General features: G+C 37.2%; 1 protein-coding gene across 1 annotated transcript in view; it reads right to left on the bottom strand.

Annotated features, from left to right (window-relative positions):
• The window catches only part of MMS22L (MMS22 like, DNA repair protein), a gene marked incomplete at its 3' end in the record, with an annotated part of 139,983 nt that overhangs the window by 33,922 nt on the left and 85,007 nt on the right, over window positions 1-21,054 (bottom strand). The window contains exons 16-17 of the mRNA XM_082856033.1: window positions 5,522-5,715; window positions 930-1,080 (exon numbers count right to left, since the gene is read on the bottom strand). Coding sequence (XP_082712159.1) covers window positions 930-1,080; window positions 5,522-5,715 — 345 coding nt within the window. The remainder of the gene's footprint in view (window positions 1-929; window positions 1,081-5,521; window positions 5,716-21,054) is intronic.

Below are 21,054 nucleotides of genomic sequence, written 5' to 3'. Positions count from 1 at the left end.
TTATTACTTATGCAACCTTCCCAACGTTACTCACCAACTTTGCATTTCAGTTCCTTCAAATGTGACTAACACACAATATTATTTTAAAAACTGAAATCCTTTCAGATAATTTCAGCAAAAGTATTTAATAAATAATATATAAATAAATGTTTGTTGTTATTAAAGAATTCTTAAGCTGGAAGGGATCCTGAAAGTAATCCAATTGAAGGTGAACTCCCTTACTTTACAACTGAAAGCCAGTGAGAAAATGATTAATGACTCTGCTTAATGAATTCCTTTTGAGAAGAATACCTCTCTTCATTTTCACTGACTGGCAGGCAGCTGGGATCAGACCTACACCGGTCTCTTAGGTTTGTGTATTTATTTTATTTTCCCTCATCTTGATATTCTTATTTGAATTGTCCTGATTATTCTATACTATTTCTATTATCTATTGCATATTTTTTCTGTTGGGGTTCCTCAGATCTCTTAGGTAATATGGCAGGAGACACTTAAAGATATGGAAACCAAAGTTCAGGGTAGGGAAGTCTCTTGTTCATGACTACACAAAACTCAAAGCTTTAAACATCTAGCTGTGAAGAGGAAAGCTATCATTAAATCTAAAACTACAGTAATATAAGTGTCTTACATATTCAGCAATATTAATTGTATAATTTCTTTCACAATGGTGAGTGAAGAAAGGTCTTTTCAGGATGCGGATGAGGCAGTCCTACAAAAACCGTTTTGACAAAACAGCAACAACACTGTTTTAAGAAAGCTTTCCTACTATTAATACTGTCAAAATGCTGATACACAGAAAAGCAACAAACTGCCCAAGTGAGAGTATATATAGTAAAGATCAGTTTTTATTGTGAAAATTCTTACCTTCCTAGTGAACTCATCTATCGTGGGCTTACATTAATGTGCATACCTGAAATAAAAACACTTACCTATTTTGTAGGAAATGACTTAAATATCTGGCTACAACTTGGGGCCAGACGATATCATCCCAACCAAAAAGTTGTATCATTGATGTAACTGGCTGAGGCTGAAGATCTGATGGAGCTGTGCTGGGCAAGTCCATTGCCAGCAAAGTAAAATCTGGATTTAAAATGAGAAAAACTCACAGTGAGAATTTTTTAACCCCCCCCCAATTATATCAATAGTGATTTTTAAAAAATTAGCACTAAATAGTAAAATGTCACATTTTAGAAACGTACAACAGAAAGCTAAAACTGAACTAAATTCATGTTGTCGAAGAAATTTCTGTGGCGATCATCTGGATCTCCAAGAAAGGGTCTAGAATAACCTATCTCAGCATCATCATGATGAATCTATAATGGCCCTCTCAAATGGCAAATTCTACACCTGATGTCTCTGCTTATGTGACTGTCCCATTCAAAAGACCCATTACAAAAATTATTTCTAGCATCCACTCTTCTCCAATTGAGTTAATTTACTCATCACCTGCCACAGACAGAGTTCTTCCTCACCTTGGACACTGGACATTCTCTTCTAGTAAAAAGTGATCTTCTACAATCAATCAATGATACTCCACTTCCCTCAGAACTCACAAAGCCTAGGAGCTAGAATTCCTTAGGTCACCATGGTAAACAAATGTACTTTATTTTGTGATTTCCTGGGATTCCCCAACTTAATCTGCACTATATCACTATATGTTTATCAATAAATTGCTTCTTAAGTACTGCTCCTATGCAGCTCTCTCAAATGGTGGCTATTTATTCTCCCACACTCTCGTACACAGGACCCACATAAGGTGAGCTTACTTCTTGGTCCACATGGCTGCTTCTATACCATTCTCCCTTCCCCCTCCCTTTGGCTTTGAGTCTTAGGTCATCAGATTAAGTCACCAGCACTAACTCTCCTTGTTGCATTTGTCTACCGTTTCCTCCTTCACCTCCTCTCATCCCTTGAAGATTTTAGCTCACTATCATCCTTTCTAACTGCACTCCTGTCATAGTCCTTGATGTTTTTTTCTTCCAATCTCCTGGCACTGAACTCCTCTCCTACAGTGAGTCTATCTTCCATTCTACTTTAGCCATTCACTCCCATGGTGATACAGAGACCTTGGCACTACCCATAAGTACAATCTCACCATAATTTCCACTTTGAAGACCCCTCTTTCTGGCATCAAACTACCTTTCCAACTCTCCTCCTCTAGGTTCCCAAATCCAACAATCCTTTGATTCCACCAGGACCTACAATTCATTGATCCTATAAGTTTTCCCCTTCCTTCCCCTTTTTAGGCAGCTTGATTACATGGTCTATTATTATACTGATTTTCATATACCATCAACTCCCTTGCTTCTTACTTGATTTTTTGTACTTTCCTGGAAAAAACACCATCTGTTTAATTACATCCTTGGTCTTCTCCCCACATGCACCTGCACCTACACAGTATAAATGGCTGGTGAACAACCATGCTGACTGATCTCACTTCAAGTTTATGACTACAAACTTTAAGTGGACTCTTAGAGCTGGTCATCATTTCTACCACATTTCTCTAGTCCATTCAGTCTTTTACTCTCCTAGAGGATTACTGCATACCTTCTTTCCTTGCTCCATCATAAGCCAGCATCTCCTCCCCATCTTCACTTTCAGCTAATGACCTTACTACGTCACAGAGAAATGAGAAACGTCAGAGGAGAACCACCACATCTACCCAGCAACCTCCACCTGGGCCCATTTACTCTGCCTTCTCTTCTGCTACTACAGGATATCTGAGGCCAAGTCCTCTATGGGATCCCATTTCTCTTGGGCATTAAAACACAAGCGAGTCTCTTGCCACATCAAGTTTTCCCTCACTCCTAAACATTCCTGTCAGCATTATAAATATGCTGAAATTTCTCCCATGTTATTAGAAAAAAATCTCTGACCCCATTTCCCTCTCCAGCTAACATCCCCATTTTTCTACTTCTCTTAGACAGTGATACTCAAAAAGATTTACTACATTTGCAGTCAGCGATTCCTCTTCTCACATTTTCTCTTGGATATCTTCAATCAGGCCTTTGTCTCTACCCACTACAGCAAAACTGCTCTTGAAGGTCATCAGTGACCTCCATCCTACTAAATCCAAGGACCGATTCTCAGGCCTCATCCTACTGGACCCATTAACTGCATCTGAAGTGTTGATAACTGCTCCTTCCTTGAAAAGCTCTGTCATTTGGTTTCCAGGGCACTATACTTTCTTGGTTTTCCTCTCACCTCACTGGTATTCCTTTGCAGTCTCCTTTCTTGGTTCTTCTTTATCCTACAAATCTGAACGTGGGAATATCCTAGGGCCCTATCCTCAAACTTCTCTTTTTACTGGTACTTACTCTACTAGTAGTCTCATCCAGTTCATAGCTTTAAAGACTATTTATATATACATAGTTTCCAAATTTAAATCTCCAGCTTAGACCTCTTCCCTGAACCCTAGGTTCATTATCCAGGGGTCTAACTCAACATCCCTACTTGAACTTTAATGGACATATTAAAAAAAAATGTCCAAAATCAAAATCCTAGTCTTCACTCACAAAATCTGCTCCTGCCACAATCTTCCTCATCTCAAACAAGGGGTTCTCCCTTTATCTGTTTTGCTTACCATATCACACCCACTTAGAAAATTCTGTCAGCTCTACCTTCATATTGGAAATCTGACCACTTCTCACCACTTCTACTGCTACCACTGTAGCCCAAGGTGCCCAGCTCTGAGCTGTTACAATAGTTCCCTACGTGGCCTCCCCATCTCCCGATAGTCTTTTCTCCAGCCAGTAGCCAGAGGGATCCTATCACTCCTCTGCTCAAGACCCCAACAGCTTCTAATATCAGGGTAAAAGCAAAAGTCTTCACAGCTACGTACAGGGCAGAACACAAAGTAGTTCTCCATAACTGCTTGACCCCATCTCTGACTACTCTTACTCCTTTTCTTATTCCACGAGAGCTTTGACGGCTTCCTGTAGTTCCTCAAACACACCAGACACACTCTTGCCTCTGGACTTCTGCATAGCTCATAGCTGCATAGCTGCATATTTCACCTCCTTCATGTCTTTGCTCAAATGGTACTTACACAGGTTTTCCTGACAATTCTGTTTAAAATTATAACTTGCCTCTGGCTTTCCCTATCCCTATATTTTTCTATATTTTTATTTTTCTCCATAGCATCTCACCATCTGACATATTACACATTTTACCTACTGATTTATTTATGTTCTCTCCCCGCCACTAGACTATAAGCTCCATGAAAACATGGAGCTTATACATGAAAAAAAGAATTGCAGTCCTTTTTTTTCCCATTGGTATATCCCTAATGGCAATAAAAGTGGGTATTCAATAACCTTTTTTTAATGCAGGAAATTTCTCTCTCCTATGAAGTCTTTATTTCAAAACGAACCCAAAACCCACACATATTTTGCTTTATATCTATACACTGTTTATTTTCAGTGCCTAGGACAGCACTGACTCAACTTGTATGATATAATTTTTGGTAACTAACTGGGAGTTGGGATGATGAATGGAAGAAAGATAAGTCATATCGCCTAGTAATGACTGCTTTGGTTAAACTGAATATCAATATTTATTTTCACAGACATTACACTGGTTGGAAAACCGTTGCCCTGTCACAATTCTTCAATCTATGTATCACTGTAAAGTCTTAATTATGCAAGTGTTACCAGAATTCAAGGTCTTTTAAAATTTATATCATGCAGTCTTTTCTGTTGTGCTTTTAGCTCAGCTTTCCTCATTCACACCAGGGTAAAATAAACCTTGGTTTAGATCTTAGGTTTTCAAAAGTGTTAATATTTAAATACATTAAATACCTTCATATAAATTGCACTTAAATACATGCAGTCACCATACTGATCTCTCTCTATTCCAGAATTTCTTAACATACATTGGGTAAAATATCCCTTTGTGAAAGATAATGACTTCTTTTTGGGAAAGTGCATATATGCACATATATTCAAATTCTTGCCTATAATTTCATTTGATTCAGAGTCCCTTAAAGCCTAACGACATGTCCATAGGCTAATAATCAAATTAAGTAAAAATTACAACCTAAAATAGAATCTAATGAAGTCAGAACAATAACATTCTCTATACTCCATGTCATTCTGAGCTCATCTGCTTGATGTTGAATTCATGCTACATCCTTTATTGCTCTTTATTCAACTTCATCTTACACTAGATATCTGAACATACAATTTGAAAATAAACTACTCGAACTAGAAGAAATCAAATGTTGCCTTACTTTCCAAATAATGCATGCATAAGAAAAGTTCACGTACATTCAATATTTTTAAGGTTAAAAGTGATCTTTTGTTTTTAGAAAATGATCACTTAATTTTTACCTTTACTAAGAGGAAAATAATAAACAAGCCAAAGGTTCCTAATTTTAAAATATGTACCTCTTTTCATCTTTCTGGTTGACAAAATATTTATTGCACCATAATAAAATAAGGGTTTGTTACCAAGCAGACAGAAGAAAAAATTGACAGAGTCTGCAAAATGAGAAACTAATTAGCAAATTAACAACGCTGACCTGCAGCTGCATCCGCGAGTTGTGAGGGAGGCACTATCTGTGACATTCTCTGACTCTTCAAAAATGAAAAGAAATGCCTCCATAGTGCACTGGCAGCTGCAGCAAGGTGGCGCTCTTTAGCCGATAATGAAGACTGCACAATGAGGTCCACATTCTCCCTCTGAAGTTCCTGACACAATTGTTCATGCATACTCCTAAAAAGAAATAAAAATACAGCTAACACCCGACAAATACTCACAAAAATTTTTCTTTAAATACATTATTGGCTTTTAACATTTACACCATATGAAAACTGAAGAACTGTTTTATATATTTAAAACCTTTATGCCAAGACATTATGCATTTCTGGTTATTTGATGGATGAATGATGGCATATTAAGCACCATAAAGTTAATGTTAATTACTAATGTCAACCATTAATTATATGCTTTTTAATATGGCACATCCAAATAAGAAACAGGCAGCTTCAGAATGAAGGTTTGCATTTTGCAACTATGCAACTATGACAAGTGATTTTACTTACAATCTAGACATAAAAACAAAATTTAAAACCATTTCTCCTGTGAGCTTTAGGGCATGATGTACCAAGAGGACAGTGAGTATTTATGGCTTATGCGTGATATTTTTAACTAAAATACTTTCCTTGTTTAGAGCAGACACAGGTGTTGAGCTAGTATATAAAACTGTGCTAGATACAACCTTATTATCAGTACATTGGTCCAAAAAGATCTATAATCATTTTCACATAGTAGAAAAAAATAAAAAGTTATTCTCCATAAATCCATAAAACATGAATTCAATACTGTCTCAAGTTTCAATTCATCATTTACTCACCTTTTTTTCCTATTGAAAATTTAGATATCTCTAGACCTTAAAAGAAACATAAGAGGGGTATATACTAAAAGATTTTTCTAGTGATCTGGAATAGAAGGCATTTATGCAATATGCCCAGCAGTTAATAATATTATTTAAAATTAAATGTGCAACCGTGATATTATTCCTGTTTCTGTTTATATTACTGCCATCTCAATTGAGGGTAGACACAAATGCATGAATACCATCCTTAGATTTGCTTTCTTCAATTAAAGAGGAAGCAGTGAAAACCAACCAGTGGAGCTAAGGCAGAAGGCTTCCTTCAATAATGGTAGTATTCCATTAAGAAAAACGACTAGTACTTTAAAAAAGAAGGAAATATTACATTAATTCCAACACTCCTGATGTTTTAAATCAGTTCATCTAAGGGAAGTGGACACTCAAAATAACTATATAAAATACAGAACTAGTGCATGTAACTAAAGCAATTCCACAAAAAGATCACACTGGTTGCAAGACCACATCTTCGTACTTTTCCCATAACTACACAAAAGTAAAAATTTTAAGTATAAATTATGTAACACTAGGACTCTGTGCCTCTCTACATTGGAATTCTTAGATGATCATGAGATACTACTTAATGCTACTTGAAGTACTGAAAAATAAAACAAGTGTACAAATGCCTGGGGAAAGAATATCATAGTAAGCAAGTCTCATAAAAACTAACCAAATATCTGCTATGTTCTCTTTGTGTAAAAACCTGCCTGAGATGCTTTCAACTTGAACTAGTGACTAAAGAACCATTTCAGGTCCTTTAGCTTTGAGTAAGATGAATATCAAATCACTAAAATCCATTAGGCAACTAATTCATCTGCCTACATCCACAAAGCAAAGTTCATGGGTACATTTCAAGACACTGGAGTCCAAGTAAAATAATACCACCATTTGTAAAACCTATCTATAGCTTTCTCAAAGTACATTGGTCTCAAAGGATAATAAATAACTTACTGTATTTGGGTAGGATGGATTTTACTCACTATTTCTAAATAAAATAAGCCATTTCTTCACTCACTAAAATCTATTCCCCAGGAAGGGGGATTATTTCTGATCATCCTTTATTTTTATTTTTTTAATTTAAATTTAATTTTATTTTTTTGCGGTACGCGGGCCTCTCACTGTTGTGGCCTCTCCCGTTGCGGAGCACAGGCTTGGGATGCGCAGGCTCAGTGGCCATGGCTCACGGGCCCAGCCGCTCTGTGGCATGTGGGATCTTCCCGGACCGGGGCACGAACCTGTGTCCCCTGCATCGGCAGGTGAACTCTCAACCACTGTGCTACCAGGGAAGCCCTGATCATCCTTTATGATGCCAGAAATTCTTTAAGTAAAAATCAGAACAATTCTGTAAGATGGGTATCATTTAATCCTCTTTATAGATGATGAAGATGATAATAACATGCCCAAAGGTCACATGGCTAAGAAGAGTTGGCCCCATAATCTGAATCAAAATCTGACTCTGAAGCCCCTACTTTTCCCTTACACACTAAGACACACACCCTTATATGCTAAGATGCACGCACATGCGCGCACACACACACACGGTTTAAATATTGATCAATTTTCTTCTCTCCCTACTTGGGTTAAGAAATTTTAGTAAGCCTAAGAAAAGAAGCTAGACAAGCCACATGTAGCTCTTTGCCTTGTGAAGAGGCAGGGGCAAATGTTTTGAGTAAAAGACTAACTTAACATGGGTTAAAATCATTTTGGAAATACACAGATGTGGAAATACAGATAACCAGCCCACTTATGTTCTAAAAGATGCGATACATTATAGCAGAAAATAAAATCTGCTGAACATCGTTATTCAAATTGCAGCTCTTATAGTAGAAACAATAGCAACATCTAGCATTTATTGGTATTTACCATGTGCCAAGCACCATGCTAGTTATTTTGTAAGCATTGTTTCTCACCCCATGTGGTAGGTACAATTATTATTCAAATCTTATAAATGAGGAAACTGAGGCAATAGAAGTAACACTTGTGTTGGGTAAAGCTGCTGGTTATTAGCAAAGCTACTGTGAGCTGTGTGACCTTGAAAAAAAAATGAGTAACCTCCCCAATTCTTGCTTTCTAAGGAGTTAAGATTAGGAACAATCATTTATCATCCACCCAACAGGGTTATTGTGAAGATCACATGAAATAATGTCCTCAAAAGTGGTTAGGGGGGGACTTCCCTGGTGGTCCAGTGGTTAAGAATTCGCTTTCCAATGTCAGGGATGCAGATTCGATCTCTGGTCGGGGAACTAAGATCCCACATACGGTGAGGCAACTAAGCCCATGCGCCACAACTAGAGAGCCCACATGCTGCAACTACTGAGCCCGGGCGCTCTGGAGCCTGCACATCACAACTAGAGAGCCCATGTGCCGCAACTACTGAGTCCGCGTGCCACAACGAAAGATTCTGCATGCCACAACGAAGATCCCGTGTGCTGCAAGTAAGACATAATGAAGCCAAATTAAAAAATAATAATAAAAGTGTTTAGGAACCTATTGCTACACTATGAAAACACCCAAACTTTTACATACCTAGTTATCCAGGTTTTCATACGCTTCTATTTTAGCTCTGATATCCTGCCTCTTTTGGCTTACCTCATTAAGTTCAAGCACTTTCCTGTTTCCTGTATCCAATTGGTCTTGTGCCCCACTTTCCAGGATTTGTTTTCCTGTTTTTATCTTCATGTTACTTCCTGTTGTGATTTCACATATTCACTCATCCATCTTGCCCTCAACCTTCCCACCCTCACACAGACACACAAATGTACTGAGGCATCTATCACATAAGACGCACTGAAACCTGCAGCATCTGACTGCTGCTATCTGCCAGCCTGGTCTCTGAGGCATTGTTCCTCCCTAATAACCTGGACAGGGTTCTGGGAACACTTATTAGACTACTACATCTAGGTTTTACTTCTCATCTTTGTATGCTCTTGCTTCTCCTATAACTGGTAACTATAGAACAAGGTATGACATACTGTACATCATTTTCCTGGTAGTCATAGTTGCATATGTAATACTTCTAACATATTATGCCTCAAAATGTAAAGAAAAGTCGTCTATTGATGGACCTTGCACCACATAGAAAAAGCATAATATAATAAATGTGAGTGATAAGAGCTAACAGAAAGCAAGGGATTAACAACAATTAACAACTGAATTCCTTTTTTAGTTCTACTGGAAAACCTGCCAACTTTCTTCAATCTATATTAGTAAAAAATATAATGGGAAGTTCTAAGTTAAAAAAAGTTGTTCTAAACCACTATGAGTAATTACTCCAAGTGCCTGATTGATCTAACTAATGGAAAACTGGATGGGAATCAGGATACTCTACAATTTTTAGTTTCAGCTAAATTCACTAAAAAAAAACCTTAGGTACTCTGGATCTTCTTGTCATTCTTATTCACATCTATAAAACAGGGCTATAATCTGCTCTACTACCCAGAAAGAATATAACATAACCAAAGTAATGACATTACCAGAAAACAAAACAAACAAAAAAACCCCAAAGTTTTAAAGCTAGAAGGTATCTTAAAAATCATCCAACCCAATCCTGTCTTCAAAAACTAAAAACAAAACAAAACAAAAACAGACTCCAGGCATACAGAGAATAGTGCAAAGCCTCACTAGGAAATGATAGTAGCTTAAGTTCTGACCCCCAATTCTGTGCATGCCCAGTGTTCAGGGAGAGGCAATAAGTCAGAAACCAAGCTGGCAAGCAGCCGCTCAGGCACACCCAGCAGTGTCTCCCTGTAATGGCACCTCAGTGCATTTGTGTGTATGTAAACGAGGAGGTGAGTGGGTGGTAACAACTGAGTGAATAGGTGAGATCCAGGCAAGGAGTTTGCTGGCTGTTTTGACTATTGAGGGATTATAACAAATAAAAAGCCCAGTACTGGCAATGATGCTTCTGGTCACATATAATGCACCATTAAGGCATTAAAAAGGCTCCTCAAGACGTACGGAAAATTATCCAAATGAACTTGTCTAGGAGAGAGCCAGCTTGTGACCCTGGAAAACAGACTTAGTTTTTTCATCTGTTAAATGGGAATAATACCCTACTATCCTCCACAGAGCTGCTCAAGTTTCAAATCACACCACTTAGGTAAAAACAATTTGTAGACTATAAGGCAAGATAATATTTACTTCAGTCTCATTGCTACTGATTCTAATTCCTAATAACCACGTTCATAGATGCAGTAGAGCATTATCTAGAAACACATGGGCTTTAGAGACAGACACACCAGAGTATAAATCCTACTCTCTCAACTACTAGTTGCATGGCCATTTCCTCAACTGCTGTAAGAATTCTTAATAAGAGATATTCAATAAATGGAATAATTATTATTATGGCCAGAGAATCAAAGACTGTTTATTGAGAATATATGCGCCTGCCCAATTCTAAGTTTTTGACCTTTATTAACTAATTTAATCCTGTACATACTATTATTTCCCCCATTTTGTAGACAAGAAACCTAAATACAGAAAGGATAAATCATTTGATTGGGTCATACTGTTAGTAAGCAGCAGAGCCAAACTTTGAAGCCAGGCAGTCAGGCTACCATGCCAACTCTGCTACAGCTACTACCTCAAATACCATTTTACTACCCAAATAAGTAATACATGTCTTAAATGTCATACTGCTATATGCATTCATTCATTCATATGCTAAGCTCCTAAAAGAGGCAGTTACAAAGTAGTATAACATCCAATCCTGGTGGCACACCAGATGCACACACATTCAAAGTTTAACACTTCTGGGGAATGTAGACTATTCTACAGGGATTCTAAAGGTCAAGGACATATGATCATTTAAAATTTTCCTGTGGTCCACAATTGAGTTAATTTTTAAGACTGAGGAAAGAGAATAAATCAGGAATCCAGTGTTGAGCCCAGCAAACCAAGCATGCTTATACCAATACCGCCTTATGGTTTTATAGAATAACACGGATGAAGTACTTAAGGTAAGGTAGTTTGCCCCATCCCAAAAATAGGGTATAGCATGAAAATATATCAATAAAAAGTGATTGTTTTTAGGAATTACCCTTATAATTGTATTAGTCTTATATTTGTAGATGATTATGGGTCTCAAATGACTTAAGTGTTTCAGTGATATTTCACTGCATTTTATGGTACACTAATAACAAGGATCTACTTCAGTAGTTATCAATCTTGACTATCATCATCTATCAGACTATCAGACTATCATCTGCAGAGCTTTCTAGAAATACTAAAGTTCTAGCCTCACTGAAGATCCTACTGTATCTTCAAGTTTGGCCCTAAGTATATTACTTAAAAAAAAAAATTCTCACTCAGTGGGTCTGGGGAGGGGCCTGAGAATCTACATTTCAAGTAGGCCGATTTTGCAAGCCCATGGACCACACTTCAAGCAGTTACCTTCCTGGCTTTTCTTGCCTACAAAGTGGGAATAATAATAATACCTATAGGATTAAATTAGTTAGTTAAAGTCAAACACATAGAATAGGGCTGACACACTATTCTCAATGAACAGTCTTTGATTTTCTGCTTAACAGTAATAGATACTCCATTTATTGAATATGTCCTATTTGATTCTTGCAACAGATGAGGAAATGGTCATGCAACAAGTAGCCCATGAACCACACTGAGTAGCAAGATTATTTGTAATTCTGTACTAGAGGAGGCTGATAATCATTCCTCTACTCTGTAGGCTTAAGTGTAAAACAAAGTACAGGTTTATACTAATTTAGAAAATAAAGATCATTGAGTGCGGCAGAATCAAATGGGCATGGAAATGATTCTCAGAGGACAGGTTAAGGACAAAAAAAGTGAAAAAGAGGAAATTAAAAGCACAAAGGCATATAAATTCCATACATTTACTCTCTAATTCAACACATATTAGACATGGTCTAAGCAGTAGGGATACAAAGTTAACACAACAAAGCCTCTGCCCTTCTGGAGCTTACATTTTAAAAAGAGACAGATAATTAAACACAGATGTGGAACACCTCAGGTTGTAGTGAACTTTATGGATAAAAAGAAATCAAGGTATAGGGATAATGAGTAATGAGGGCTAATATTTCAACTAGGATGATCAGGAAACACCTTCTCATAAGGTGACATCTGAGCAAAGACTTAAATGAGTAAGGGGGAGAACCACATGGATATAGGCGAGGAGAGAATTCCAAGGAGAAGAAACAGCAGTGCATAGGTGCCTAGGCTGATGGTTTCATGGGCTCAAGAACAACACTTACGAGGCCTGTTGGCTGAAGCACAAAGGGTGATAGAAGGAATAGCAGATGAATTCAAAGAGGTAGCTGGGTTCCAGATCACGTAGGGTCTAGTAAGCCATGATAAGAACTTTAGATAAAATCAAAGTGGATAAGAAGCCACAAAAGCAGAAGAGTAACATAATTTATATCTTAAAAGGAACAAATGAAAAAGCAAGGTGTTTGGGGAAGGAAAAAAAAAGTAACCACTCTGGGCTTCCCTGGTGGCGCAGTGGTTGAGAGTCCGCCTGCTGATGCAGGGGACACGAGTTCGTGCCCCGGTCCGGGAGGATCCCACATGCCGCGGGGCAGCTGGGCCCGTGAGCCACGGAGAGGCCACAACACCATGGCCACTTAGCCTACGCATCCAGAGCCTGTGCTCCGCAACGGGAGGGGCCACAACAGTGAGAGGCCTGTGTACCGCAAAAAAAAAAAAAAAAGTAACCACTCTGACTATAATGGAGAATTTTTATAATAGCATTAGAAGGCAAAAAATTTTAGAATAGAAAATAGGGCCATATTTGTTTGGTCACATATTCTCCTCATTCACGTCACAGGAAGTTACTCAATGCCAGTCACTGTATGGAATGCCAGAGGTACAGAAATAATTAAGGTACAGCCTGCTCTTAAAAAAAATAAAATCTAGACCTCATTCTGAAGGTAGTAAGGAACCACTGAAGGATTTTGAACTGAGGAGCGATATAATGAAAACAGTGCTTTGGGAAAGATTAATCTAGTAATGGCAAACACAGTGGGTTAGAATAAAAACTGACTAGAGACAGGAGAGACTGATTATGAAGCTTCTATAAACATCTAGGTATGAGTTAATGTGCAATTTGATCTACTTTACGAAGCAAAAAGAAAGCTAACGGTAATTATTTGGCATTTTGTGAAGGAGAAGAAGGAGCAATCTATGTTATTGCTAAGTTTTGGTAGAGGGAAACAAAGTTAGGAGGGACAGTTAATGACTACACAAGGAGAGTATATTTTGATTTGAAAACAGAAAATTTAAGTAACAAAATCCCCAAAATTTTTGGAAATCTAGACCTAGAGTCCAAGAGTACATTCAGACTAAGGAATCACTGTGCCCAGTAGCTCAGCTCATTTTAATGTCTATTAATTACATGAGGTACTGTATTAGATGCTATCAAATATGGTCCTTGCTCTCAAAGAACGTACAATAAAGTGAGGAGACAGAGGTATCTACAGAGTATTATAATGTACACAAAGGGAACATTTGGTCCAACTAGGGGTTTGATGAGGGCTTCATAGAGTAAACACACCATTATCAGATTATGAAAGTTAGTTAGTTAACTGAAGTTTTAGTTAACTGAAATATAATACAAAAAGTTTCAGAAAGTTGTAGTAACATAAGTAAAGCATAGTGACATGAAATTGCATGGTATATGAGGGGACTCACAAACAATTTACAACATTCATAAACAATTTAGTATTACCAGAAGATGAAAGGTCAAGGGGCAGAATGATGGAAACTGAAACTAGAGTACTGATGGAGACCAAGCCATGGAGGGCCATGACATCTAAAAAGTTAGAGCTACAAGTAAACAATTGTTTAAGGCAGAGAGAATTAACAGACAAAACCAACCTACATACCCAATGTATATCTTCCCATAAATGTTCCCAATATAACCTGGAGCTTATAAGCACGACCTTAGACATACATGCATTTAAACACCCTGTGTAACTGCACAGGGCAATGTTACAATATTATTTGTCTTTGAAATATTTTCATTAAAAAGCCCAACCTCTTAAATATGTGTATGTACGACTTGGTACATATACAGTAAGTCGTTGAAAAATACTGGGGTTTATCTGCGTATAATTTATAGTTGGTCCTCCAAATCTGCAGTTCCTCCACATCCAAGGATTCAACCAACCGTGGACTGTAGTACTGTAGTTATTTATTATTGAAAAATATCCACGTGTAAGTGGACCTGGACAGTTCAAACCCACATCGTTCACTGGTTAACTGCACAAATAGCCATTCATCACAACAACCTTTCTATATTTTCTGCCGACGTTTGAATGCTGTCTTATGCTCTAATTTAATAAAACTGAACCCGACCTATAACCATTCACATTATTAGCACAATGTAGTGCAAATGCTCTTAGCAAATGCGTGCACTACTTACTGCACTATCTTAAGTTGAATTTTTTTTTTTTAATGGTCTGTTTCTGCCATTTATTCTGTGTTTGGGGGAACAGTTTAGCCAATGATCAACAAGTAATAGTCCTAAACTTACCACAAAGACTCAAAGAAACAGTATCATGCTGGATATTAAGACTGAAGTTTTACAGCACCTCAAGATGCCTTCAAGGAAATGGTTGAGGGTAAAGACCACATTAAGGCTTGGTTGAAGTCCTTTGACATTAAAACTGCGAGAAACTATACGCAGATGGATGTCATGTCTTAGGGACGAGAGCAATCATCACCTGACCATGACAACTCATTTCCAGAGGGCTAATGCTAGAATAACCCTGTACTGCTTATATTCAGTTAGGGCCTTTATTTCCAGGAACTCATCCTCCAAATTTAATAGCGACTATGTGGGTACAAGGTGATAGATGAAAGTAAGACAGGGAGAGAATATGGGCTCAATATAAAGTAAGGCAGTTTCCAAGTTAGACGGCTACCAGAATACCGGGTGGGTAAGATCATGAGTTATGATCCAGGATCTTTGTCCTTTATGTTAGAGGTACTAAGAGGTAAGATCCTCTCTGTAAGAAGTCTCACAATAAAATGTACACATCTTTGATAAACTATCTAAAGTAATACTGGTCTTTAGGGAGGATGGGAGGGAGACGCAAGAGGGAGGAGATATGGAGATATATGTATATGTATAGCTGATTCACTTTGTTATAAAACAGAAACTAACACACCATTGTAAAGCAATTATACTCCAATAAAGATGTTAAAAAAATTTTAAAAATAAAGTTATGCTGGTCTTTTGGGATTTCAAATATGGTTCTCTTCCTCTTTAACTGTAAGTAGATATGTATAATTGAGCAAGCATACATGCATTAGATCTTATCTAAAATGTTGTTATGTATAGAATTCTCATATGAGAAAAAGGAGGAGGGGAACCTTATGAATTGGTGGCTGAAGGAGGAAATCAGAATATATTTATTTGCAATAACAGCATACCTCACTTATTGCACTTTGCAGATACTGCATTATATTACAAACTGAAAGTTTGTTGCAACTGCATTGTCAGATGATGGTTAGCATTTTTAGCAATATTTTTTTAATAAAGGTATGTACGTTATTTTTAAGACATAATGCTATTATTGCACACAATAGACTGCAGTATAGTATAAACAACTTTCAGTTGCACTGAAAAACCAAAAAATTCACGAGACTCACTTTATTTCTATATCCACTTTATTGTGGTGGTTTGGAACCAAACCCACAATATCTATGAGGTATGCCTGTATAGGTAATAATGTGAACAGAATATTTATGGAAAATGCCTTCATTATGGAACACAGATCTACAATCAAACTTAACAACACGAGAGCCAATAATTACTTGTGATATTAAACACACCTCAATTTTTAATCTTTTTCCTCCTCTTATTTTTCCTCTCTCTCTCTCTCTCACTCGTTCACTCACTCACTCTGGCTCTTCCACCATTCACTGAATACTGTGGTAGTTTCAAAACATGGCCACAAATTCTTTGGCACTCCTTGCATCTGGGAGATCTGTGACTACTCTGACCAACAGAGTGCAGTGGACGTGACCCTAAGTGACTCCAAGTCTTGGTAGTAAGAGGCCACAAAGCTTCTTCTTTATTTGCTAGGAAAACTCAGTCTTAGTGCCCTGAAATGCTATGTAATAAAGTACAATTACTCTGAGAACACTCTCTGGAGAGGCCATAGGTAGTACTCGAGTCAACAGAACCAGCTAAGCCTGTGCTTCAGCTATTCTAGCTCAGATGCTAGACACGTTAGTGAAGAAGTCATCTAGGAACCGGATCCTCTAGCTTCAGCTGGTACAGTCTCCAGCTTTTTGAGTTACCCCATATAAAAGAGCCCCAGACACAGGGGAGCAGTGAAGAGCTATCCTTGGCTTTCTATATTCTTGACCTACAGAATCTACGAGCATAGTAAAAAAGTTGTTTTCCGGGTGTTTTATGCCGCTATGTTTTGGCATGGTTTATTATGCTCTAAAGAACAGGTACCAACTATATACTAAGTACTATGGTAGAAAGTAGGAATTCAAAGATGAAAAAGATACAGACCTGACTCTAGGAATTCACATGTGAGGAGGAGGAACAAAGACTTTATTTCACTAAAAGTATAAACAAGGGGTGGTATCTGCAATGGTGCAAAGGCAAACTTAAGATGAAATAGCTATGTTTCAAGCCTCCTAGGGACCATCTGCAACACTCAGATATTCCAGACTTGTTTTAGGACAAATGAATTGCAAAGATAAGGATCATTTGAAGAAAAACTACTTTAGTTTCCTAACTATCCAGCACAGAACACCTACAGCAAGCACGTACTGAGACATTCTATGGATATTATCATATTTACTCTCAATAAATTTTATTCAGTTCTGTTGCTTTCCCATTTCACTAATAATTGACAGCTTTTTAAAGCGAGTTTCATTTTAAATTTCCCTAGATATAGGGTAGTATGTTTGTGAACCTATGAAGTTCATCTTTTAAAACTAATTAATAAAGGCACCCTTCAAAAACTAGCTTAATTCTTACCATCCCAATAGCCTTTTCTGAAAACAACAGTATACAGTCAGCTGTACCCTCTACCTACGGCTGCAATTATTATACCACATCTTACTAAGTGTGTTTAGCTGCAATGTGGGAGAACGTACTTTGGTTCAAAAGAATTCAGGATCATTTTATTAAAGGTAAAGACCCAAACATTTTGGGGGTCAAATATTCCACAAGTAAGCTAGGGCTAAATTCCATTTGTGAGTACTTTTTCCTAATTGGTGGTAATAAATTCCTAAAAAGAAAGGGTCAAATGGTAATGTTGACTGATTCTTAACTACATTAACCCAAATGTTCCTGTCACAGTGAAATTTGCTCTATAATTTACCTTAATGGACTAGGTATATCAATAAATATTGAAGATATCCAGTCTTTTTTCCTCTTCCAATTAAATCAAATCCAATTCTATGTCAGCAGATTGTTCCAATGTATAATTATAATAACTAATGCAATGGGAAAAGTAGTGTCCCTTGATAATAATTTTTCTAAAACCTCTTAGGCATTCTGCATCCTCAATATTTCTCTTACACTCAAGAAATGTAGTAAATTACAAAACAAGACACTACCGACCATTGCCAATTGTGATAATGGATCTAAAAAACCTCATCATCAGCTCCACTAGTGACTACATTTTCAGGTTTCAAAACTCAGTCAAGCAAAAGAGTTAAGAAGTACATAGGGATGTTTAAGAAAGAATATTCTTTACCAAAAATACAACCAAACCCTTAACAGAAATAATAGCTCAGTCACTATTTTAATATAATGAAAAACCTGGGGTTTTAGAAGTCTGTAAACCCCTTGAAATTATGTCTAGCGTTTTGTGTATATGTATTTATTTTTATGACGAGAGAGACTACAGCTTTCACTCTCAAAACGGTTTGCCTCAAATGAATGAAACCCACTAATTAGATCCTGTCTCTTTTCCATTCCCACTACATGCTTCCTCTAGATTTCCAACCCCAACTCCTCTTCTCCCTCCTTTTCATTTCCTCACTCTGTGCCTCTCCCGTCCTCAACAACCTAGGTGTAACCTGTGTATCAAATACACTAATTTAAAAGGAAAGCTTAATCTGAATTCTATACAGAAAAAGCTGTTACTAGTCAATGTATAAGATCAATCATCAAAATAAATAAATGTATAAACTTCTTTGGAACAAACCTGTATTTAACAGTCCATAAATTTCTTAGTTTTAATTGGTAGTTATTCCAGATACCTTAGTTACACATGCATTTCTTTCCAGAGATGCCATTTGCCATGTTTACTATAGCTCTTTAAAAGAAAGGAAAAGATAGAGGGGAAAAGAGTTTTCCTAAGATTACTCCTTGAGTCAATGATCTGCGGGGCTTATTATGAAGCTCCATTACTAGGGTTGAGAGCCTCAAAGGCTTTTGTTTTATCACTAATTTCCTTTTGCAAGGCTTCAGCATATGAGTTGATTTATCTGGTCTGCAGGTTTAGGGCTTGATACATTGCTATTTGTATATGACAGGTTTCATCTGTGTAGCACCAATGATAATCTTTATCTGCACATCAAAAAAGCTCATCTCCTGATGTAAAAAAAAAAAATATGCATAAACTGGGGTAAGCAATGTTAACGAGGTGAGTAAAAGACCTGTGATATCTCATAAAATGGAACCAAACTACAGGAAGATCACCAATTGTGTATGAATGTGCAACAGGGCTAAAACAGCAGATACAGCACCAAAAAAGGAAGAATTGGAAAGACTCTTGCTTACAGAGATAAAATAGTAGGGCTTTGTTAGCATCCTATGAATTTTAACTAGAAATAGTTACTTCAAACAAGAAAAGATGAAGTTTTATTACCAAAGAAGAAATATTTCAAAATAAACTTTAAAATAGTCCCCATTGTTTTTAACCACCAGAAGAAAATTAACCCCTGAAATTTACTCTTACGGGGAAAAAAAGTTTAGATTTTTGTTACTGTGGTTCTTAATTAAGAAACGTTTCATAAAGCTTAATGTTTTTATAGGAAAGTAACTTTAGAGAACACAGAAACAAAAAGGTAGCCAAATGTAAAACTGCTTTCCTTTCAGAAATGATAATCAGCCTAAAAACACCTGTGTAAAAGATTCTGAAAGGCGGGCACAGCCTACATATTCTAATAACAAGGTTATTTCCCAATTTCCAGCAGATGACATAGAACACATTCTTTTGAGAAAAATCAGTATTTTTCTTTGTGAAGAAGGTATACATCGAGTTAAAGAGTGTGTTCCTGTAATTCATCATCTTTCAGAACATGAGGTTACATTAGGCTCCAATCACCCCCCCACTCCTACTGTTCTCAGCATTTGGTAATATAGATATTAGAGCTAATTTTCTGTCATTCAGGAAGAACTGCTGCATCACTAAACTTGTATCATCATCACCTCTGAAACACAGTAAAAATCACTGTTAGAACCAATGGTTTATTAGATCGAACCCACCATCAACAATGTCAACTCTGCCTGGTTGTGTTAACAGGAAAATGTTTTACGAGTTCTACCACTGGGCATCAAGTTAACTTCCAGCACTAGCTATGCTGTAAAACCCTGAACGTAATTTATATGGTGACCCGCCTGTGTGGGAGGCAATATCTAGGTGAAACTTCTCACAGTCTGACAAAATGCTTTGATTTGCACCATTCAGATGACTGAGCAACAAGAGTTTAAGCAATCACCACCAATAGCCTTTATCTCCAAATGCACTAAAAATTTAATACTTTATGAGTACAACCTATTGCTTTTAGAGCTAGGCTTGATAGAATAGAAATGACTGGATAAATATTACATTTTCAACTGGTACACATCTGTCCATTAGGTTTAAATATTGGACAAGCTACGTGTTTAAGATAAACATCAGTCTTAGCTGATTCCATCAGACGGTACATTTAGAAAGACTCCAAATGTTTCCATAGTAACTTTTTTGTGCTTACACATAGCTGCGGATACATGTTCATTGCCAATTAGGAGAAAGTAAACTGAGAGGCCACTGAACCCTTCTTAAACAATCTAACTCTGTCTTTTACTTAGCACTTAATACAGTTTGACGGTATTTACACATCTATCACTGTGTTACGTAGCAACCGAATAATCACTCAAGCAGGATGGAACATAAATACATGGCTCACCCACCTATCTTAAATACTAGTTTACTATTCAGGCCTTCTGAGAAATTTTAAACTAGGCTAGATTTCATACTCATGGCTGTGAACAAAGGGAAAGTTATTTAGCTGGCGACCTCTCCATCCACCTGCCCGAGATTTAGACACCTTTAAAAACGGCGAAGGGTGTTTCTGATCTATAGATGAAGAGCACAGCTGTCATGATTACTGCACTACAACTTTTAAATATCCTTTCTAGCATCATGGGAGGGATTCTATGGACATAATCTTCAATGCCTTTGGGCTCCTGAGCAACTACAGTAGCCTTGACTAACGTGATTAACTCAGTGTTACTTTCTACTACGTTCTAATTTGGTTCACTTAGATACTGCAAGGTAAATAGTATCTCCAGTTTGGTGATGAAAAAAACAATGGACTTAGAGGGGTTAAATAACTTGATCAATAAATAACGGCAATGGAATTGTAAGCCAGATGTGTCCGACACCAAATCATTTTCCTCTATAAGCCATACTAAGGATCCCTGGTCAAGAAAAGATTGTAGTAAT

The sequence above is a fragment of the Leucopleurus acutus genome, assembly GCF_964270905.1.
Source record: "Leucopleurus acutus genome assembly, chromosome: 15".
Lineage (NCBI taxonomy): Eukaryota > Metazoa > Chordata > Mammalia > Artiodactyla > Delphinidae > Leucopleurus > Leucopleurus acutus.
The sequence above is the reverse complement of the archived record's forward strand: the minus strand, read 5'-3'. Positions and strand labels throughout refer to the sequence as shown.